At 47.7% G+C, this 22029-nt stretch overlaps 4 protein-coding genes across 4 annotated transcripts; 2 read left to right on the forward strand and 2 right to left on the reverse strand.

Moving 5' to 3' along the window:
- Window positions 1-308: 308 nt before the first annotated feature.
- On the forward strand, window positions 309-5408 carry LOC101755076 (prolyl endopeptidase). Its single transcript, XM_004976436.3, has 10 exons — window positions 309-530; window positions 2062-2553; window positions 2655-2817; window positions 2915-3508; window positions 3617-3997; window positions 4086-4161; window positions 4264-4327; window positions 4560-4719; window positions 4827-4940; window positions 5044-5408. Exons 1-10 carry the CDS (start codon window positions 412-414, stop codon window positions 5107-5109), a joined length of 2229 nt encoding a protein of 742 aa, XP_004976493.1. The 5' UTR covers window positions 309-411; the 3' UTR covers window positions 5110-5408.
- Window positions 5409-5576: 168 nt separating this feature from the next.
- Window positions 5577-8278, forward strand: LOC101755753 (coiled-coil domain-containing protein 124-like). The gene is given in 4 exon segments (XM_012847897.3): window positions 5577-6137; window positions 6140-6462; window positions 7385-7504; window positions 7894-8278. Coding segments are annotated over 4 exon segments (708 nt in total). The 5' UTR covers window positions 5577-5884; the 3' UTR covers window positions 7906-8278.
- Window positions 8279-8793: 515 nt separating this feature from the next.
- Window positions 8794-12988, reverse strand: LOC101756153 (putative tRNA pseudouridine synthase Pus10). The gene is made up of 15 exons (XM_004976438.2): window positions 12641-12988; window positions 11836-12188; window positions 11473-11596; window positions 11265-11379; window positions 10998-11158; window positions 10835-10906; window positions 10644-10712; window positions 10494-10574; window positions 10303-10422; window positions 10131-10205; window positions 9881-9961; window positions 9700-9773; window positions 9564-9624; window positions 9277-9332; window positions 8794-9148 (listed from the first exon to the last, which is right to left on the reverse strand). The coding sequence occupies exons 1-15, from the start codon at window positions 12731-12733 to the stop codon at window positions 9070-9072; spliced, it is 1614 nt and encodes a 537-aa protein (XP_004976495.1). The 5' UTR covers window positions 12734-12988; the 3' UTR covers window positions 8794-9069.
- A 615-nt stretch (window positions 12989-13603) lies between these two features.
- LOC101767675 (GDSL esterase/lipase At4g16230) lies at window positions 13604-15262 on the reverse strand. The gene is made up of 5 exons (XM_004978121.1): window positions 15001-15262; window positions 14639-14778; window positions 14305-14553; window positions 13941-14217; window positions 13604-13833 (listed from the first exon to the last, which is right to left on the reverse strand). Exons 1-5 carry the CDS (start codon window positions 15260-15262, stop codon window positions 13604-13606), a joined length of 1158 nt encoding a protein of 385 aa, XP_004978178.1.
- Between the last annotated feature and the right edge of the window lie 6767 nt (window positions 15263-22029).

Genomic DNA, 22029 nt, shown 5'->3' on the forward strand with positions numbered 1-22029 from the left:
ATTGCCTCCCCTCCTTTTTCTCTGATTCTCTCTGTACGAGAATAAACAAAATCCATTCTATATTAATTTCTCCCCTGCCAGCAGACCTGCGTTGGTGTAAAGCAAAGCAAAGCAGAGCAAAGATGTCGAATGGATTATCACGAAACTTTATCCGTCGTTGCAGATTTTTTTTTCTTTTTTCTGGTACTCTCTCTCTCTCTCGCTCGGCATAGTTAGCTGCCTAAACTTCTTTAAAGAACGAAAAGGAAACGCCCGCCGCATGATCACATCCTGGGGGCTCTACCTCTATATAAGGCTCCGTCCACTGTGTTGCCATCGCGTGGCTTCTTCGTGCCTGCTTCCCGCTCTTGGCGCGTGACGGCGGCCATTGCCTAGCTACCACGCCGTTGCTTTGCTTCTTCTCCGGTCGCCATGGGGTCCCTCGCCGCCGCCGACGAGCCGCTGCTGCCGCTCAAGTACCCTCAGGCACGCCGCGACGACGGCATTGTCGACGATTACCATGGCGTTCCCGTGCCGGACCCCTACAGATGGTGAGTCTCCATGTGCCTTTCACCTGATTTCTCTGTAGCTTGTTGAAAAACTCTCGTTCTTGGAAGTACTTTATGTTCCTTTGCACTCCTCTATCCCTTTGCGAGTGTCTATTTAGTTTTATCCTAAATTAAACATCTTATATTTGATCAAGTCTTTATAAAAACATATCAATATTTTTTATGTCTACCAAATTTCGTTAGATTCATTATGAAATATATTTTCATAGCATACCTAGTTAGTGTTATAAATATTGATACTCTTTATTATAAATTTGATCAAATTTAAAACAGTTTGGCTTAGAACAAATCTAAAGGAACACCTTTGTGGATGAAGGATGAAGGGAGTATATATGTTACTGCTAGCGTTATTGCTGTAATAAAATTTGCCTAGCATAATAAACGTAGAGCATACTCTGAAGAATAGCAGAGAAACGCCTTTTATTCACTGAACAATCAGCAACTATGTTTATTTTTGGAACTGTAGTTTTTCCTTTGGAAAAGAAGTCGAATTAAACAACTTCATGGTCCAATCCACCCCTTCTCTCTTTTTTTTCTTTTTTTCTGAATTACCGTTTCCTAAGAGAATTACTGATTCCTCACCTAAGCACCACGGTGAATCGGTGATGCATCAAGTACCCTGCAGCACAGGCGGTAAAAACTCAGAAAGTACACATGCAATGCACCCTCTGTTGCTGTGGCTCTGTCAGAGCCCCACATGATCCTCTGAATTCCCTGGCGCAGCAAGGCACGGTTTACACCGCCAGATCCTCAACCCAGACCTCTAACCTAAACACCGCGAAACCAATCGTGTCGTGCCTCCAAGTTCCATTCCGGCATCCAGGGTGCCGCCCGCTGGTGCTAAAGTCTGACCACCGACAAGTCGAAAACAACCTTTTTTTCTGGTATGATTGAGGAGTCAAGGAGCCCGGCTGTTGCGTGAAGAAACTTTTGGATCAAATGATGTCGCTCCTCCAGCTTTGATCTCTAATTATTTGTTTACTCCTTTTAAAATTCACTTTCCTTACATATGGTTGAAGGGATTTTTTCCTAATCCCATTTGATTAAAAGCAACTTCAACGATAACCCTCAAATCAAAATCTCTAAAGATCAAATGGGGTTCTCTCTAAAGATCAAATGGGATTCTCTATTTTTTAAGAACTATAAAAATGTGTCCAACTCCAACAATAATTTTCATGGATAGAGGGCTCCTTAGAGCCTTAGAGCCTTAGGAATAGAGGGTGGAGGGGAAAATTGGAAGCCTCCCCAAAATGAGGAGCAAGTAGAAGCCATGCTGAAGTGCGTGTTTTTAACATGGAGTAGCAGGCTGTTTAGAGGGTCTGCTAGGGATTGCTCAAAACTTTTCGTATCAGTCATGTGTGAACACATGGATTGCATCGAGCATAGTAGATCAAATATGAATGAAAACAGGTTTTGGAAAACAAATTAGTAATACATGATTCGATTCGTTCCTTCCTTCAGAATCATAGAAACGTAGTTCTGCTTCTCATGGTACTGTGTTGCCGGTTACCAGGATGGAGCAGCTGGACTCGGAGGAGGTCAAGGAATTCGTGTCCGCGCAGGCGGCCGTGGCCGACGCCGTGCTGTCCACCTGCGACCACCGCGGGCGCCTGCGCGGGCAGCTCACCTCGCTCTTCGACCACCCGCGCTTCCGCGCGCCCTTCAAGCGCGGCGGCAGCTACTTCTACTTCCACAACCCGGGGCTCCGGCCGCACAGCGCCCTCTACGTGCAGCACGGGCTGGGCGGCGACTCCGCCGTGCTGCTCGACCCCAACGCCTTCAGCGACGACGGCACCGTGTCGCTCGGCATGGTCGGCGTCAGCGACGCCGGCGACCACCTCGCCTACGGCACCAGCGCCAGCGGCAGTGACTGGGTCACCATCAGGGTCATGCGCGTGCGCGACAGGGAGCACCTGCCCGACACGCTCTCCTGGGTGAAATTCTCGCGCATCGCGTGGACTCGTGACGGGCTGGGGTTCTTCTACTCTCGCTTTCCGGCTCCAAGGTTGGTGCCAAAGTTTCTAGTTTTACACGACTGTACTTGTTTTTGAAGAAATGGCAACTGTGTTTCGAGATTCAGTTGGCAATGTTGGTGATGGTGAGCAGGGATGGTGAAGCACTCGAATCCGGGATCAAGACTGACGTCAACCTCAACCACGAAGTCTACTACCATTTCCTCGGAACGGACCAGTCGCAGGACGTGCTGTGCTGGAGAGACCCTGACCATCCCAAGTACATCTACATCCCTGAAGTCACAGAAGACGGCAAGGTATTTTTTTTTGTTACAAAGTTCTTCACCTACCCTGTCTAAGCACTGGCAAAAGCGACGGTAATCCTAATGTGATATCTGCTGTTCCTTGCGGCAGTATGTGATTCTGTCAGTTTCAGAAACTTCAGAGCCGGTGAACAAGCTGTACTACTGCGACCTCTCAGCTCTCGCTCATGGTCTGGAAGGCATGAGGGGCACCCACGGCATGCTCCCCTTCGTCAAGCTCGTGGACAAGTTCGAGGCGTACTACGGACTCATCGCCAACGACGGCACCGAGTTCACGTTTCTCACTAACAAAGACGCTCCGAGGTACAAACTGTCGAGGGTGGACGTCGACGAGTCCGGATCGTGGGCAGACGTTCTTCCTGAGGACGAGAAGGCCGTTCTGGAATCGGCCTGCGCCGTCCATGGCGGCAAGCTCCTGGTGAACTACCTGTCGGATGTCAAGTATGTCCTGCAGATGAGGAGCCTGGTTACTGGGGAGCTGCTTCATGACATACCCATTGACATCGGCACTGTCAACGGGATCTCCGGTAGACGAGTGGATTCTGAAGTGTTCATCGAGTTCGCGAGCTTCCTTACCCCGGGAATCATCTATAGGTGCGATGTCAGCACTGAAGTCCCGGAGATGAGCGTGTACAGAGAGATTTCAGTCCCTGGCTTTGATCGCAACGAGTTTGAAGCAAAGCAGGTAACTCTCATAATCTGGGGGAAAAAAGAACTGTCAAGAAACATTTTTTTTTCTTGTCTGAATAACCTGAACATCATATCTGAAGTATCTGCTGTTTGTTTTCTTCAGGTGTTCTATCCAAGTAAGGACGGTACCAAGATCCCGATGTTCATCGTCTCCAAGAAGAACCTGATCCTCAACGGATCACACCCGGCGCTGCTGTTCGGCTACGGCGGCTTCGGCATGAGCATGACGCCGCAGTTCAGCGTGACCCGCGTCGTCCTCATGAGGAACCTCGGGTTCGTGACGTGCGTCGCCAACATCAGGGGCGGCGGCGAGTACGGCGAGGGCTGGCACAGGGCCGGGTCGCTGGCGAACAAGCAGAACTGCTTCGACGACTTCATCGCCGCCGGCGAGTTCCTCGTCGCCGCGGGGTACACCAACCCGACGAGGCTGTGCATCGAGGGCGGCAGCAACGGGGGGCTCCTGGTAGCCGCCTGCCTGAATCAGGTCAGTAGTCTTGATCGTGTCGTGCTGTGTCAGTTCATGGTTTTGGTGCGGAGGAGAAATGAGCGGGGACTTGGAATTGTGGTTGCAGCGGCCTGATCTGTTCGGGTGTGCTCTGGCTCATGTGGGGGTGATGGACATGCTTCGGTTCCACAAGTTCACCATAGGTTCCGCCTCTGTTCCTGAAAACCACGACTTGTTACAAAACTAGTTTTGCTTCAGCTATGGTGACATCTCATGGGGTGTGCTCCTCCTCTGCATCTGCACAGGCCGTGCTTGGACCTGCGACTTTGGATGCTCGGAGAACGAGGAAGAATTCCATTGGCTTATCAAGTACGTATGACACGTCTGTTCGCTTCAGCTTATAAGGCGGTTAAAAAGCTAAAACGGCTGATTTGTTGTGAGAGGAAAATACTGTTTGATGGCTGATAAGCCGGCTGAATAAGCTGAAGTGAACAGGCCCACAGTTTCATTATCTGAAAGTCTGAACGTTGGGGCAACATAGCTTTGCCTGTCGTCAATTCGTCATCGCTCTTACTCACTGCTGAATCTACCGATGGTGCAGGTACTCTCCTCTCCACAACGTGCGGCGGCCGTGGGAGGAGAAGGGTGACGACGACCCCCGTCGCCGCGTGTGCTGGGGCGGGCAGTACCCTCCGACGATGCTGCTGACGGCGGACCACGACGACCGCGTGGTGCCGTCGCACACGCTCAAGTTCCTCGCGGTACGTACGTGATACTTCTGTTCAGTTGGGGGTCTGCCTCTGTTTCTTTCTTTCCACCTAGGAGGGCTCGTTCCCGTCTCAATCTATCCAATCCGCCAATCCTGCAGACGCTGCAGCACGTCCTGCGCGCGGGCGCGGAGGGCAGCCCGCAGACGAACCCCATCATCGGCCGGATCGAGCGCAAGAGCGGCCACGGCTGCGGACGCTCCACGCAGAAGATCGTATGCTCTGCCTCTCTCGAGCGCCTCTGCAACGGCGCAACGCCTGATCTTGTGCTCGCTCCAATCCCTTACTTGACCTGAATCGCTCTGTTCTGTTTGTCAGATCGACGAGGCGGCGGATCGGTACGCGTTCGCTGCGAAGATGATGGGCGTGTCTTGGATCGATTGAGAGCCTCCGACGGCCTCACCCCCACCATGCGAAGTTGGCAGGCGGCCCTTTGCTAGTACTAGCAGGCTACTGGATTGAACCGGTATTGAGGCTATAACGTGATGTACTGTATAACTGCCCGGGTCGACTCGACACGGCTTACATGAGGTGTACATACTCCCTCCGTATAGGAAAATAAAGTCGTTTCGGATAAGGCTTGAGTTAAACATTGGGAATATAAATTATGAATAACTTTTAAGTTGTTCAGTTTGGAAATGTAAAAGCCATATAAATAGATTTGTCTTGAAAAATACTTTTATAAATATATATATATATATATATATATCATTTTTTGATAAATATTTTTATAAAAACAAGAAGTCAAAGTAATGCTTTGAAGATCGTGTCGCTATCCAAAACGACTTCCCTTTCGATATACGGAGGGAGTACACATAACATGCTCATTTTGATTGAACACTTCTTGGCTCTCGAGAATTGTTACCGCCACGCCAGGTCCCATCCCAAACAAGGGAAACGTGTGCGTCTGCGCATCCACCTGATTCCGTCATCCAAGACCAGCACCGCGTAGAGAACAATTCTCGAACGCGTGCCCTAGCCGGACTCACCCCACGCCGCCGGCCAATTTCTCCAGCCAAGGCACCTCACCTCGCCCACAGCACAACGTAACCCCCCCAATTCGCGTGGCGGAGTTCAGATTGCAGTTCCTTCCGGCAATCCCGCCGCCGCCCAGCCACACGCCGCGCCGCGCCGCCAGCCGCCGCACGCGGGTGGCGCGATGCCGAAGAAGATGGGCGTGAACTCCAAGGCGGAGGCGGCCCGCGAGCGGCGATCCGCCACGGAGGCCGACCGCCGCGACCGCCAGGAGCGCGCCAAGGAGGAGCAGTACTGGGCCGAGGCCGAGGGCCCCAAGTCCCGCGCCGCGCGCCGCCGGGAGGAGGACGCCGAGAAGCGCGCCGAGGCCGCGGCGCGCAAGGCCGAGAACCGCCGCCTCGCCGAGGCCGAGGCCGCGGCCGTGGCGGCGTCGCGTCGGCGCCGTCCAAGGCCGCCGCGCGCAAGGCGTCCCGCGTCGCGGCCCCGCCGCCCAAGGTCACCGAGGCCGAGCTCACGCGCCGCCGCGAGGAGGAGAGGCTCCGCCTCGAGCGGGAGGCGGAGGCAGCCAAGAAGCGGGCCGCCCGGATGGCCGAGGAGGAGGAGTACGAGCGCGTCGTCCTAGTCGCCAACACCAACAGGGACGACTCCCTCATCGAGGCCAGGTCGGTAGAGGAGGCCATCGCGCGGATGTCGGTTGTCGATCCGCAGGCGGCACTGCCCGCTGACAAGCATCCTGAGCGGCGCCTCAAGTCGTCCTTCAAGGTACAATAATTTGACCAAAATTTGTCATCCCCCTTTACTCTAAATTGTTTCCAGCTATTTGAAACTTTGTAAATCATTGAGAAAATATAAATCTACAATTCTAGATATGTTGGAAAAATCAAACTGTTGTCTAATTCTACCATTGAATGGTCATTAGGTTATATGCTAGTGTTTGGTTCATCTGACCTGTGAGGCTGTGCAATTGAAAAGGTTAAAAATGATTTAGTAATTGGCCAAGTGTTTCCTGTGATGTATGGCTTATCTTCATCAGTAGATACAATTAACTTTGATTTTTTTCTAAAGTAGGAGGCGGATGGGGTCAATACCTGATCCATTAGGTGTAACAGACTTCTTGTAGACAATGTCTTCATGGTTGAGATGCGATATCAAAATCAATACTGCAATAGGATTGTACATTTTTTTCCTGCTCTAGGCTGTTCCTGCTTGTGATTGTCCTCAGGAATATGCATATGCATAATGCCTTTTGGTTTGATTCCTACTTTGTCATGGTATCAAAATTTGAGAATTGGAAAAAATGTACAATAGTAGCTGATAAGCGACGCATTTAGACTTAATATAGCATTTCAGTTGATTTGGTTCAAACCTAGGAAGTAACGTGTCATGTATATTAGAAGTAAAAATATCTAAGTTTTCAAAGATTACACTCATTATCTTCTATATTCACTACTTGAATTTGGAATACAGTGTAAGTGTAACTGACAGGTAGATACATATTTAATTACCTGGCTTTCAATAAGGCAGTGTGTTCTGTTCTGCATGGTTATGTTTTCAACTTGGTCTGATTATTTTTTCAACTTCAGTAGGCATTTGATTCAACAACTGTTTGATAGGACATTTAACTCAACCACTCTTTGATATGACATTTGGTGCTGAAATGCATTTGAAACAATCCTTGTGACAGGCATTTGAAGAGGCAGAACTCCCAAAGCTGAAGGAAGAAAAGCCAGGCCTAACACTGAATCAGTACAAGGACATGATATGGAAATTATGGAAGAAATCTCCAGACAATCCTCTTAACCAGGTTTGCTTACATAAGATATTTACCACAACTTCTATCTGCTGGACATGTTTTTCCCTATGTCATAGGTCATTTTTAGTTAATCTGATTTATGTGAACCTGCCGTCATCAGCATCAAGACATTTAAATTGAAATTGTCACTTAATCTCATCAAATTTTTCTGGTGGTTTGTGTGGACACATCTAAAAAAGAATGGAAGCAAACTTGCATATAAGCTACTCATGAGGGCATTACTGTTTAAAATATCATCATGCAGTGATAACTAAATTTTTAGGAATGATAACTTTGTTTCATGTTGGCCTTCGGGAGCAGAAATGGCTATGCATATTATATTATGTGTATAGAGTGATGTAGTTCTGAGTTCTAATCCTGAAACAAATATTTATGTGCAGGCTGCTGAGTGATGCTGCTTTCCTACTGAACTGTCTGAGTAATTTGAGGCAAGTCTTCAATGTTTGTGACTTATGTGGGCTCATTCAACTGCTGTAAAGTTTCATGAACCATAGCATATTGGAGACCAATCCCCAAGCAGGACTGGATGAGCAGCAGAGCTTGAGCTAGGCAGATGTTCAGTTTCTCGGCTAATAATCACCAAACTGCAGCGATGTATATTGATTTAAGATTCTGTTCAGTTTCCTTTTTGTGCTTAATATGGTTGAACCATGTTTGTACCCCAAACATAGTTCGGGTGTAATAGTACCTTTGAATTTTGAACAAATTGGTGCACTGGGCTGAACCATGATATGTCATTGAGTTACAGAGGCAACCCTTTACTTATTTGGCTTAACCTTTCTATTGGATTTAATACGGCTCCGTAGTTGCTGCTGATAGTTTGTGTTGTCGTACCTTGTGTATGCAAGTTACCAAGTTAAAATATGATGCAGTTTTCTTATTTGGAGATTGTCAGATGTGGTTGCCCAATGAGGCAATGACACTTAAATTTTGAAAATAATTGTGCAATGGGCTTAACAGTGATACTGCCATTTGCTTGCTTGGAGATTATCAGATGACAGCATTAGATAGATCAGTATAGTCGCACGTTTGGAGTGAGGAACCGACGTACTTTCAAGCGAGTTGAACTGCAAGCTGTAGAAGCTTCCTTCTTACTTAATTTTGATCAATTCAACAGAGTTTCAATTGCTATATCTCCGCCGGCGGTTGATTTCTCTCTCTCGAGGAGTGGCTTCTTGGTTGTCATGGTTGCTCTCTCCCTTTCTTTGGTTAGTATTGTATATAGTTGCACTTGCCTTTTCTTTAAATTTCCCGGCAGAGTTCTTGCCGTCCTTTTCGGGGGAAAAAAAAAGATAAAGTCGTGCATTGCGCAGTGTTACTCAATGTACATATAATGCCATTGTACAACAGCACAAGGAATAACATGTTGAGTTTCTCAACAACGCAGGAGTAAAAAAATATAGCCGAGCTTGTACGGGCAGCGAGCGGAACATATTTTGGAGCCGCTTCTCAATGCTGCATTGCCTCATTATCTGCAGAAGACTGCAGGGGTGGCGACCTGTTAGTGTAGATTGCAGGGGCACCCGCGAGAGCCATCCGTGCTAATTGAGCATGGCCTATTGGAGGAAGTCCATCTTAACATCAGTGACGTCGAGTTGCAAAATCTCAGCTCTGCACCCAAATATGGCTCCGATACTGCAACAGCAATGGAACGAGGGCTAAACATGCATCTTTTTTATTTCATGGGACCACAGTAAGCTACTGTAAATGTGACTGTAGGCAAATGACAAGGCTAAATAAAGGAAAAGAAAAGAGAATGATACCTGGGGTGCGTGCGTCCAAGATCGCCGTGCACGAATTCCTTGATGTATGTTCCAGCCTATGAGCATATAACAGTGGATTATGAGAAAGAGCAAACAGAACACTGAATGCACATTTGGGCCTCACTTTTTATGCATTCTCCTAGCAATATCTACTAAAAAAGGAATTGAACCTCTGGAACATTTTATAATCCATCTTGTTTTGCAGAAAAACAAACATACAGCCACCAATGATAATGATATACAGTGAAATTATCTGTGGAAAATGGCAAGATGGTTGCAGTACCAACCTGCGTGCATAGATGCAACAAGTAATAGTTTGAGCTGCCTTTGACTTTCTCAATCTCCATCCTGATGGACAAGAATACTGCTGCTCAGATTATGCCCATTTTTGAATAGTGGAATATATATAAAGCTGAGGCTCACCAGTGTATAATACGTTTCCGCTCTAATGGGCTTCTACGGTGAAGTACTCTTATTGGGGTCTTCTGTACAATTTCCTACAACAGAGCCACGAGAATACCGTCACATGTTATGACACAAATTTTATTGAACAAAGAAATTACAGAACATCAATCGAGACAATACTTTGCAGGTTTGGGCATACCATATCCTTCGTAACAGATATATTATGTAGATCATTTTCCGCCAATTCACGAGAAGTCCATATAAGGGCAGTATATTGCTTCTGCAATATATAGTAAAATAAGCCTTAATTGTCAAGGCAACATATAGGTTCAGCAATTCAGTTGGTAATGCAACATGGCAGGACCAAAAAAGAAAATAGATTGAAGGAAGCCAGTAACAAATCTAGCATCATTCAGCACAATGATATTGTCCTCAATTGCATGTAGTACCTGTTTCTCTGATTCCCCTTCACGCATCATTGTCCATATTTCATTGCCTACCAACTTGAGATTTCGGACTCTGACCTACGAAATGATGAAATAAGCAAATCATATGCAATCCAAATGCGTTTCAGTTTGTGCATCCTCTACGATTTTGATTCAGTCTCAGGATTCAGCTTACATATTTCTTTTCAGAGTTGTTAATTCTGTCTTCAATTTGTTGAACTTCAATTTCAGATGGGATGGAACGAACGTTCAATAGTTCAACTAGAAATGGACGACCAGATCCAAGCATCCGTACCTGCATATATGATATGTTCAGCATAGCAAATATCAACAGGCACAGTTCCAGAATCCAGATCATAACATTACATCAATGTCTTCTCTTCCAGCAGCATGGAACTTGCAGCTATCACCTCTGCAGATGACACGGATGTTCTCCCCAATTATCTCCTAAAAAGGTTACAGAGCTGGTTAGGAGCAGCACTCCTTTTTTGGAAGGAGAGTGAGAGACAAGCTTACCTCAACTGAAGCTTCCCCCATTCTCTCATCATCTATTATCCAACATGATTGACTGACATTCCTTGACAGCTGGCAACGAAGAATAGTATCATTAGGGAACAGGAACCTAGTGAAATAAAAAAAAAAGGTATACATACAATTATCTGCTATGAATGATGATGCAGGTTGGATAAAGGATTAACTGTGCACACCTTCAAATACCTTCCACCAATATATATAGGGGATCTCATGCAAGATATCACAAGATGGCAGGGTTTGGACACCTGAAATGATCGAAATAGATGACAAAAAAGTTGGTATAAATGTTTTCCTATTCCTTAGAACAATCGATATAATAGAGCAGAGAGTAATCACCTTTTCCGGAGGCAACTGAATTAAATTACATAATTCTTGATCTTGGATGCCCTCAAGAGTCTTGTAGATGAATGAATCTGATTCACTTATTTGTTTATTGTTGCCATCTGTTGAATTTCTTTTATGAGCCTCATTTGAAGTATCACTTCCATTTCTTGAATCTGTTATATCACAAAAAAAAACATCAATTGGAGAACAAATCTGATGTCTTAGCTTTTAAATAGAATAAAGTATTGGGTTGAAAAATGTGCGCCAGTATAATGAAACCTGTTTTCCTTTTACGGCCGTGCTCATTCGGCAATAAACTATGAAGCTTCTGTGAAGCATCATCATGAGTATATGTCAAGCGAATTCTAAACGAACAGTTATCATGTTTGGCATTCTGCAACAATTCAGCCAACCATGTTGAGGTAAGAGAACAAGCAACTGTTAATTTCAGAACCTGGTATCACAGTGAAGTCACGAAAACACTAACCATTTGTTTCTCGAGTGATGGCACCATCAAAAGTCGCAAGGCTTCCTTCACTGACATGATTTGTTGTGGAAACATTTTGTCCTTGAACCAATTCTCATTGCCAAATTTTTGTTTCATGTACAATCTGTTCAGGTAAAAGCCAACATGTTATACAAACACTGATGCGTTACCACATGTTTCGTAGCAATAGAGAAGGCATGAATTTGCATTTAACTATCCATTAAGAGTTGAAGACTAAATATGGCCCAGTGCTATGAAACTTTCGCTAGTTGAACAAAGTTGTGATGGCACTTATTTACAATATATGATTGTATCAAGCACCCCTTATAGATTGAATCTGTATTGTTAAGTAGAGATGCTTACCTAACCGCACGCTCATTAGCAGCTATGACTGGAGGCAGTGAAATTTCTAGAGAGAACTCGTCAACTAGGTAACTCTCCTTTTGCACTACTTGAGATATCATTGAAGAGATGCTGTCAATGTGAAAACCGCCATGGGACGTTTCTACACCCTCTTCTCGATGCCAGGCTGGCAGCAATACTCCCAAGCAGACAGAGCAGTAGGAATCATCTGCTGACAGACATGAACATGACCCTCCTTTTATGGAATTGTCATGCTCCTCAAGAAACGAATGCAAAACTGATGCCGTAAGAGATGCAAATGAGCAGGCACTGCTATAGGCTCCGAGCAGGCGCAGGATGCAGCGCACACAGACCTGCAATACAACAGAGTGTTCAACGTGTTTCTCCAATTATGAATTAAGCATCAGCAGGTAAGATGTACATTACTGAGTAACAATAGAAGTGGGAATATACAACAATTTCAATAAATAAACCTCCCAAGCATGCTTACTAGTTACTAGAGGCACAAGGAAACAAAGCGTTCCTCCCTATTGAAAAAACAGCATTCAGAATTTTAAATCAAAAGAGGCCACTCCACAGAACAAAGCCTCTCTTCCAAACTCGCTCAAACAATCGACCCTGATAGTACTAGATGCTCTTGTAGCACAGAAGCAGCGAAAAAACCAGTGTTCGAATGTACACAAAATCAGACGTAAAAACCGCTCCACGAATCTAACGGGTTCGCGCCGAAGCGAACTGAAAGGTGTGATCAAGTATCAAACACTAAATAAGTCAACATCACACAAGCAGGTAAGAGCAGCCGTACCCCAACGGAGAGGAGATGGTGAACGGCGTGTAGCGGTGGGAAGGACGACTCCGCGGCGCGTTCAAGGATGCTCCGTGCCTCCTCCTCAGCCATGGAAGAGTGTTGAATCCTATCTAATCCCGCGGTGCCGACTGGTGACACGGGCTGCTGCGAGCAAGGGGGTCAAGCACAGGTTACGCTTAATCTCGTTTCAGTAATAGCTCCCGGCCGCCGGAACGGGCGCGGGCTCGCGGCGAGACGACGGGGGCGGAGTTCCAGGCGTGGCGGCGCGGAGACGGGGAACGGGAGAGACCGAGGCAGCGCCGAGCGAACAGAGCAGATGGGCTTGGCAGCAAACAGTGCCAAGCGGGCCGTGTCGTGCGCGCCCCCTCTTTTCTCTCCCCGACGGCGGCAGCGACGGGCTTTCGGCCTTTGTAGTGTGGTTTGTCTCTTGGTTGCCCGAAGGGGGTGTTCTGGGCTGGGCCGTGAACCCCGAGCTGGACCCGGAGCACATAACCAAATTTCTTCATCTTGTTGTAAAAAAAAACCAAATTTCTGCATCAAATCATGTTTTTAAAAAGTTTGAGGACCATATTGTCTCCTGACGAAAAGTGACCATATTGTCTATTCACCCTTTGTTTTTCCAACCTGACGAAAAGGACTAACCCGGCGCACAAGGGTTTAACAATACAGAAACAAGTTTGCTCAAAACTAATACAGAAACAACACAATGCAGTCATTATCATTCGTTGGAGATGTGTATATACCCCCGTCTTTTGTATGGGACAATTACAAACATGACAAGCAAACAGATGTCAATGCGTCTAGGAATCTTCGGTCACGAACACGCCGCCACGAGAACCTTCCGCAAGCGCGCAACAATCTCTATAGAGCCCTCAATCAACATCCTAAATTGTCACACCCACACGGCCACTTATTATTACTTGTATTACAGTGGCATTCACGCAACCAAATAATGTGTCCTTATGGTCGCGGTCCCGGCGCCACCAGCTGCTGCACGTTTATCGGGCTGACGAAGTGCCCGGTGTCGTTGAAGAGCTCGTTCGCGGTGATCGCCGACGCGGCGTCGGTGGGGTGGAACCTGTCCCAGAAGAAGTAGCTGCTCCGGTTCTGGCACAGGGTAACCCAGGTGTTGCACATGCCCTCGCCGAACTCGCCCAACGCGCAGCACGGAAGGTCCAGCGTGGTGAAGTCTATGCAAAAAAAAAAAAAAAGGAACATCAACATCAGAAACGCTGCTAAGAAAGTTCTGACGACAAGGGTTATGTCAGGAGCATTAGTGTTATAAGTTGATTATTACTGTAGTCACGCGTTCTAGGTCTTTTGAAGACGAATTCGGCCATCTCGATGGCGTCGCCGAGGGAGTAGTTCATGCCGGGCAGCTCCAGGCTGAGGTCCTGCAGCATGGAGGCGATCATGGGGTGGAGCTGCCGGGAGAGGTTGTTCGCCAAGCCGAGGCAGCCGGACTGTTGTTCGCTGCCATTGAACTTCTTCGCTACCGCCCTCTGGAATGGGCAGCAGCCAACCAGCGATGGGCTCAGCACGCTGAATTTCGTCGCCCCGGCGGCGTACAAGTCCTAGCATTTCACCTCACGTTGAGAAACGATGCATTTTGTAACTAAATTGTCATCTTGTTGGAGAGAGTGAGTTCTTTAGATGCACACCTTGACGTAACCCGTGTAGGAGGCAATGAGCCTTTGCAAGAACTCCGTGTCGTTACGGCTAGGGTCACTGACGTTAGCTTGTGTGAAATTATCGGCATACTCGAACAGGTCATTGCTGCCGACGCTAATGAAGATGAGAGACTTGGAGATGAGGTCAGCCGCCGTCCGGTCTCGTCCGCTTCCAGACCTTCTTCGAACGAGACTCGTGAAGTTCCCGACTTGCTCGGACATGGGAATCACCTCGCCACACTGCACACAGAACAGAACCAGTGGTGAGCACCGACGGCGATCAACAACGGCCGAGCGGCGCCGAGCAGGTGCACGCGCGTATTACCGTGTTGAAGCCGGTCTCAGGAAGGAGCCCCGACCCTCCTGACGCGAAGTTGATGCCGCCTGTGCTCATCCGCTGGTAGACGCTCGCGTTCGACAGGGAGAGGAAAGGCGGCGGGCTCTTGGCAAAGCCCAGCAGCTGAGCTGTTCGTCGACGATCGGCAACAATATAATTCTTGTCAGTCACAGTCCTACTCTCTACTCTACACAACAGTTCCAAGTCGCAAACATCTCGAGTAGTGCATCTCATGTCCTAGAATATTTTTTTTAAAAAAAATTGTTCAGATTTTTTTTAAAGAAAAAAAATCTTTGTCCTCCGCGACCACACACAACCGATGTCGTGCCTAGATTCCCGATGCATTATACCTAGCTGATCCGCCATGTTGTAGCCATTGCTGAACCGGCCGGTCGGCGAGCGGCAGGGCAAGTCGATGCCGTAGGGCGCGTAGTTGGCCTTGCAGCTGAGGTTGCACTGGGCCAGGTGGTTGTTGTTGCCGACGTCCACCAGGGAGTCCCCGAACACGAACATCGCCGGCACGAGGCGGGGCTTCTTCGCGGCACCGTGCGGCGCGAGCACGAGCACCGAGCACAGGACGACGAGCGCCAATGACCCGCGGCGGCTAGCCATTGGAGCTAGCCCCTCTGCCCGTGCTGGGTGCTGGCTGCTGACGCTCTCAGTTTCTTCAGAGCGATAGATGCTGCCATTCGTCTCAAGGTCCGTCATGTGTATATATATACATGCATCTTGAAGCAAACGACATGATTTCCTATTGGATGGCATAATGGAGCGTATAAAAAAATACGTACGGCAGTACGTATACGTACATGCCAGTATCTTTGAATCCCTCGCCGCAGTAGTAGATAATCCAAAGGATATGCTGTTTGTTCTGTAACGCACATGAACGGCTAACCTGTCGCGGCGTCGTGTTCATCGGTTACGCCGACAATTAAAAAACGGGCGTAGAACTTCAATTTTGCAATGTCAACTTGCCATTGGTGACATGAAACAAGTGACAGCGTATGGAAGAGAGGCAAATTTGAATTGCATGAGGATGAAAAGAGTCAGGATTGGGTTTTCAGACCGTTCGCGGTTGCGAGCGGCCGGTGCCTCGTGGTTCAGAGAACGCGACGCGAGGTCGCATGCAGCTAGCTGGAATTTTGTTGTGAAGCATAGAATCCATCAATGTAGAGTTGAACTGGTAAGGATTGGCATCTTGCTAAGTTGGAATCCTTTTCAGTTACAGGCTTAGTACATGCAGATGTGACTGCTTTCAGGAATTTATTTGATGGTGGCTGAGGCATAAACAATCAGCAGTTGAATCTTTGGGCAATTGGACGTAAATATAGTTTTAATGCTTAAGATCAAGGGGAAAGAGTATTCTAATTGTCTCGAGGACGTGAGAAACCCGAGGCCCTCCACGTCGCTCCCAGCCGAGGGCGACTACCACCGCCAGCCAAAAAAGCCCCCACTCGACTCCCCTCGCCGCTGTCGCCGCCATCCTTGAGGTCAGCAATGGAGCAAATCAAAGGACCGGCCACTGGACATAGCTGCTCCTCCCCATGCAAAGGACACATTCGTCCTGGAGGGGCTTGCTAGAGGTCTGATCTAGTGCCGAAACACCTGGATCTAGCGGCTCCCCATCGATGCTGGGTCAGGCATGCAGATCTAGCGCGGCCACCGCTTGCTCGTCCAGCCTACAGATCCAGCGGAGGCACCGCTTGCTCGTCCAGTGCGGGCATGCAGTGACTGGGCATCGTAGGCTGAGGTCGGGGCACACCTCAGGTGGGCAACACCCCGAGCAGCGAGGGGTAAGCCGACCGCGATCTTTGGAGGACTAGTCCGCCCCGGATCTGAAAAATCCCAGTGGGGAAGCTCGGGGCTCCCTGGGCGTTCCTCTCTTGGAGTTCGCGGACTAGGCTGATGCCGGTCGGCACCGTGTTGTGGCTTCCGTTGTGCTCAATGTAGACAGATCCACTGGTGCTCTTGTTATGCATTGCCTGGGTCTGGGACTAGGCTGGGTTGGTATGTGGTGGCGGCGGCTGGTGAGGCTATTGTCTACATATGTGCGCCAGTGGTGTGAATCGCCGGCAAAAGTCCGGTTTCCTAGACGATGCCTGCGGGCGCCGTTCTCCTCCATGGAGGTGATGTTTACGACTCCTATACCATCTCCACCGCCGGTGCCGTTCACAGATGTGACGGGGGCTGTTGTGCAACGAAAGCTTCGTGCTCGGAGCGCAAGGGTGTCTCACCTTTCCACAATCAGTTGTGGTCCTCAGCTGCTAGGTGCCTCCTATCTTCTTCATCTCTTCATTGTCGGCATACTTCTTGCACTTGTTGACATTGGTTGTTGGCTATCGTCGTGGTTCGACGAGTGTCCCACTATCAGTGTTTGATACCCGGTAACCTACCGAGGGGTATCCCGAGGTAGTATATTAGTTGGTGGGGGATCATCGGACCTGGAACTTAATGATAAAAACGAGGACACAAGATACAGATTTATACAGGTTCAGCCCGCCAAAGTAGCGTAATACCCTACGTCCTATTTGGTGTGTTGTATATTGTGCCCTACGCTTGGGTGTTGTTTGGTGTTGAGGATTTGGTCCTCTGTTATCGTTCTGCCGATCTAGGTACCCCTACCCTCCTTTATATACTCTAGGGGTGGGATTACTAGTTGGTTATAAGATAGGAGTCCTAGTAGGATTACATGGTATGAGTCCTAGTAGGATTACAGAGGTATCCTAGTAGGAGTCCGTATTCTTCCTTCCTTGCGGGTACCGTGGATCTATCCCTGACAAGCCCCCTAGCGCTTCGTAGTCGAGTATAGTAGTCTTCGAGTACTTTTTAGATCCTCGCCAAGTAATTTTGGTGCTCTTTGAGTACTTTGTCTAGCTGAATCTTCAAAGTAATAAGTTGCCATGAGGCTATGGTGTGCTCAAACTCTTGATCATCTTCATTTTGTAATATTCATATTTGCAATGTGATACGAGGGCGACGAAAGTCGCACTGTATATGGAGTAGCCCCCAAGCCTTAGGTTGAATCAAAAAATTAGGCTGAGGGTCAATAAAACTTTGAATCGTCTTCTTTCATCTTGAAAAAAAAATCAACTATTGGGTGTAGCTTATCAGTCCTCGAGCCTTGAAATGACTAAATAATCAATTCAAGGGTCTAGCGAGCTTTAGTGTTCATGTCAATTGTCATCTGAGTAGTTTTACAGTGCCCAGCTCCCGAACTTATGCGCCAGGTGAGCCGTAGGAGCCACGTCGAGTAGTTATTTGACATTTAGCTCCCGAGCTTGGAAGCTAGCTTAGCTATTGGAAAGATTTCAAGTAGTAATTGGTGCTTAGCCCCCGAGCCTGGAAGCTAGCGGAACCACTGGAGGTACGCTGAGTGTCCTGAAAAGTCATCGCTAAAGCTTTACCTGCAAAAAGAGATACCAACATTATGTAGCATATTTGTAGAATTTTGAAGATACTACCGAAATTTATTCATTAAATGTTGTGTGTCATGCTCTTGATTCGGCCATATTTCTCCCGAATAGTTAGCCTATTACATTTAGACTCTTAGTCCCTGTTTAGCTATTGCCACTGTGTGTGAGATATTTGTCTCGTGTACGTGTACTGACTCTACTGCTACGCGCCTAAGATCTTTGTCTCGTGTACGCGTCCTAATGTTTAGGCATGGCAGGAAATCCGAGGCTTTCACTGAGGCGTGTTCTGCTTGAGGAGATTAGTGACCGCTAAGAGAAGACAATTAAAATAAGTAGTCGACATTATGACAAAAAAGACTGCGCGATTGCGCGTAAAGTAGTCATTGAGACTTTTCTGCCTTTTTGTGAGAAGAGTGCATGTTGCCGCACATAAGATTTGTGTCTCCTTAGTGTGTAGCCGCTGCAAGCCTCCAGCGCTCAGTGCACCAAACCCGTAGCCGTAGCCTCTGAAATTCGATGTGCCAAGCCTGTTGGTGGAGCTTCCGGAACTTCGTGCACAAAACTCGTGGCTATAGTCTCCGTAATTCGGTGTACCAAACCCATAACACCCCCATTAGGTGCCTCTACTCCATCAGTGCTTTTCTTGTTGATGGTGCTATCAAATTTTATGTCGGGTGGTATTTCCATCTCTTCCACCGTTCCCCTTCGAGGCTTCCTCCGCTTGAATGACGTTGGATGATGGTACGTGGAGCTTGGATATCCTTCTAAAGGTGTTACTATTAGTTTCAAGGAAGATCGTCGTGCCTGGTAGGCTCCGGTTTGCGCACCTCTCGCCACCTTTTATCCCCCTTCGTTGATGGTTCCTCAGGTGGAGGGCAACAACGAAGTGGCGCAGCTACGAGGGGGTGGTATGATCGTGCAATGGTCAGGGCGTATTGGCGAGTATGTTGTTCAATGGTAGCTCTAATCAGCGAACGGTGGTTGTTCTTTAGCTTGTGTCATGTCTTGTGTCTGAATTGTATATGTGTTGTATTTCTTTTTCTTTGTGATGTCTAGTTATACTCTTATTTTGTTGCTGAAGATTTTATACTGTTCTGATCTGCTGAAGACCCTTTAAATGAAATTCAGGTGTGATTCTCTCCCCGGTGACCGTAAAAAAAAATCATCTCGAGCAAGAGCATTTTAGCAACTCTATGCGGGGAACTGCATTCGGGTCATGGAAAGGGACTTCCTGCAATCCTGCTTTTGTAAGCCAAAAGCCCCAAACCATCCTCCGAAACTTTTCTACATTAGAACAGCATACTGGCATATTGATAGTAACGGTCGGCGATTCTTCTCTGGATGTCAGTGGCGGAGACAGGAATTACATGTCGGAAGGCCGGACAAAAGATGATAGACATTACGAGTGTCCGATGTATAAGTCGAATTCATCATAAGATCGTACCAAAATCAAACTCTTCTCTCAAACTACCCGAAATCAGACACTCTAGACTAGAAAAATTGGATGGTTTACCAACAATGGCTCGTCAATTTTGGTCATGTTGACAAAGCTTGCCACCGAGGGAAACGATTCCTCTGCAATACTGTAGAGGGACTCGCTTTCATTGGTGTGTGGGCCAGACTGCCATAGGAGTAACGCGTTAGTGGAACACTCCCTACTGCAAACTAGGCTCGTTCGTCTCCGAGAGCTACACACGATGAAACCCGTGCAGTAGAGTGATGCTGGTGGAACTCGACAACGGCTTCCATGTAGTGGAACTCTCTAACGAGACTCATGTGCAACAAAAGCTTCCACGTGGTTACATCTTACGTGGATATGTTCTTTTTCATTTTTTTCTTTTTCCAGTATAAATTTTCTAATAAATTTTCAAAAAAATCTATTGAAGTATATTTTCTAAAAATCTTATTTGAATAGCTTTTTCTAGATAAAATATATCTAAAAACCCCCTTTCCTTTCTTCTAAAAAATTAACAAAAACTCTTCTAAAAAGTTAAAGTTGTTCAATATTTTCCCTTTTATAAAAAATCATTTAAATAATTATTTTGGAAAAGTTATTCGTTTAATTGTTTTTGGAAAAAAATTTATGAACAATTTTCCCTTTTTCAATAAATATTGAATAAAAATTTCCCTTAATTTTGAATAATCTCTTGTCCTAAATGTATATATCTTTTTTTCTAATTCGATAATTTCATTTGAACAACTTTGTCACTGAAGTGTTAATTGAAAAATGTTTTAGAAAAACTTATTGAAACAACCTTTGTAGACAAGTTTATATGGAATAAATATTTGCAGAAGGGTTTGAAGAGAAGGAAAAAACGAAATGGTTAAGGCCCTGTTTGGATACAGCGTGTTAAAGTTTAACAGGATGTTAAATTTTAACACCCTCAAATGAAGCGTTAAAGTTTAACATATGAGAGTGTTTGGATGGTCTGTTAAACTTTAACACCAAAGGTTGGAATTGACACCATTGCCCCTCAATTACTCCTCCTTTCTCTCCTCTCCTCTAGCCCTCCTCAACTTCTTCCAGCCGCACCGCCGAATCTGCACGAAACCGCAACTTCTTTCTCCCCTCTCCTTTACCGTCGAATCCCCCGGCCCCACGGCTCCCGCACGGCCTCGACGCCGCCGCTCTCGATGCGCCGGTCGTGCGCGTAGGCGCGCTTGAGCGCAGCCGCATGGAAGGGCGAGCGGGTGCGGGGACGCGCCCGCTCGCCCCACCACACAGGCATCTTGAAGCAGCGGCGCCGGGCCGGAGAGTAGCGCGGCCGCCGTGTGGAGCGGTGTGGTGTGCATGTGGCGTCACCTGGACGCGTACGCCACGGCGCGGGATAGCACGGCTACGGTGTCAGGTGTCAGCAGCGGCGCGGCCGACGGTAGCGTGGCAATAGCATGCCCCCTCCAGATCCACGCACTGCCTTTGGATCAGCGCACCTCGGGGCCGAGCTTCCGCTGCGATGCCCCCGCGGTTGCGGCCGCCGCCATCGCCAGCGGCGATAGGGAGGCGGAGGAGGAGGGGGAGGAGGAGGAGGATGTGGACGAGCATGGGGAGTTGGGGCCATGCACCATGGGGAGGAGTTGCGTGGCCGGCTTCGCCGTAGCTGGCAGCGGTGTCGGGCGGAGGCGGCATGGCCGGCGTTGGCGGCGGTGCCGGGCGGAGGTAGTGAGGCCAGGCGGATCCGGGAAGGAGGGGGGAGGACGCAGCAGAGGAGGGGGGAGGTTGCCGCGGTGGAGGATCTGGCCAGGAGGAAGGGCGGCGCGGTGGATCCGGCCAGGAGGAGGGGTGGCGCGGCGGATCCGGCCAGGCGGAGAGGATGAGCAGGAGGGGAAGGATGCACAGGTGGCGGGAAGGAGAGAGAGGAGAGGAGAGAGAGGGGGGTAACATAGGAAAAAGCAGACTAGGGGACCACTTTTAACACCTTTAGCAAGTTTTAACACCTCACTTTTAACACATGTGTTTGGATAGAAAAGTGTTAAAAGTAGGGTGTTAAATTTAACACCCTCTTCCTGTTTGGGCTTAATTTTACCCAAAAGAAAAACGATGGATGTTTCATGGTCGAGCTGATTCCCTCCCAAGCGCATGCACTGACAAGCATGGTCCATATTTAGGACCCATTCGCGTTTCTTGTCATTTAAATGTGTACGGTGTGGACCGCAATCATATTAGCTTGGTCTCAGTCCTCACCGTTGACCACCATACGTGGACTTAATTGACCTATGCATTATGAGAAATGCAAACACATTTTTTCTCTCTCCCACAACTTCGTCACCTTTACAAACTAAGATTAGTCTTAAATCATAAACACACACAGCATACAAACATGCTCATGCGATCTCAAAACGGTGTATATTCACTTATTCAGTTCAAACACATAATGCATAAACAAACATGGTCATGCCAATTGAGTTCAAACACGTTCCTCGTCATAGTATGGCCCTGTTTGCATTCGCTTATTTCTCACTTATCAG

The sequence above is a fragment of the Setaria italica genome, chromosome VII (genome assembly GCF_000263155.2).
Source record: "Setaria italica strain Yugu1 chromosome VII, Setaria_italica_v2.0, whole genome shotgun sequence".
Lineage (NCBI taxonomy): Eukaryota > Viridiplantae > Streptophyta > Magnoliopsida > Poales > Poaceae > Setaria > Setaria italica.

What these genes read in the sequence shown, in the direction of transcription:
- LOC101767675 (XM_004978121.1), bottom strand. Translation starts at nt 15,262, where the DNA reads ATGGCTAGCCGCCGCGGGTCATTGGCGCTCGTCGTCCTGTGCTCGGTG. An exon ending in CAACATGGCGGATCAGCTAG is followed by an intron (nt 14,779 to 15,000) that starts GTATAATGCATC and finishes GTCGACGAACAG; the next exon opens with CTCAGCTGCTGGGCTTTGCC. An exon ending in ACCTAGAACGCGTGACTACA is followed by an intron (nt 13,834 to 13,940) that starts GTAATAATCAAC and finishes TTTTTTGCATAG; the next exon opens with ACTTCACCACGCTGGACCTT.
- LOC101756153 (XM_004976438.2), bottom strand. Translation starts at nt 12,733, where the DNA reads ATGGCTGAGGAGGAGGCACGGAGCATCCTTGAACGCGCCGCGGAGTCG. An exon ending in TGGGGGAAGCTTCAGTTGAG is followed by an intron (nt 10,575 to 10,643) that starts GTAAGCTTGTCT and finishes TAACCTTTTTAG; the next exon opens with GAGATAATTGGGGAGAACAT. An exon ending in AAGGGGAATCAGAGAAACAG is followed by an intron (nt 9,962 to 10,130) that starts GTACTACATGCA and finishes TATATATTGCAG; the next exon opens with AAGCAATATACTGCCCTTAT.
- LOC101755076 (XM_004976436.3), top strand. Translation starts at nt 412, where the DNA reads ATGGGGTCCCTCGCCGCCGCCGACGAGCCGCTGCTGCCGCTCAAGTAC. An exon ending in TCTCGCTTTCCGGCTCCAAG is followed by an intron (nt 2,554 to 2,654) that starts GTTGGTGCCAAA and finishes GATGGTGAGCAG; the next exon opens with GGATGGTGAAGCACTCGAAT. An exon ending in AAGTCACAGAAGACGGCAAG is followed by an intron (nt 2,818 to 2,914) that starts GTATTTTTTTTT and finishes TCCTTGCGGCAG; the next exon opens with TATGTGATTCTGTCAGTTTC.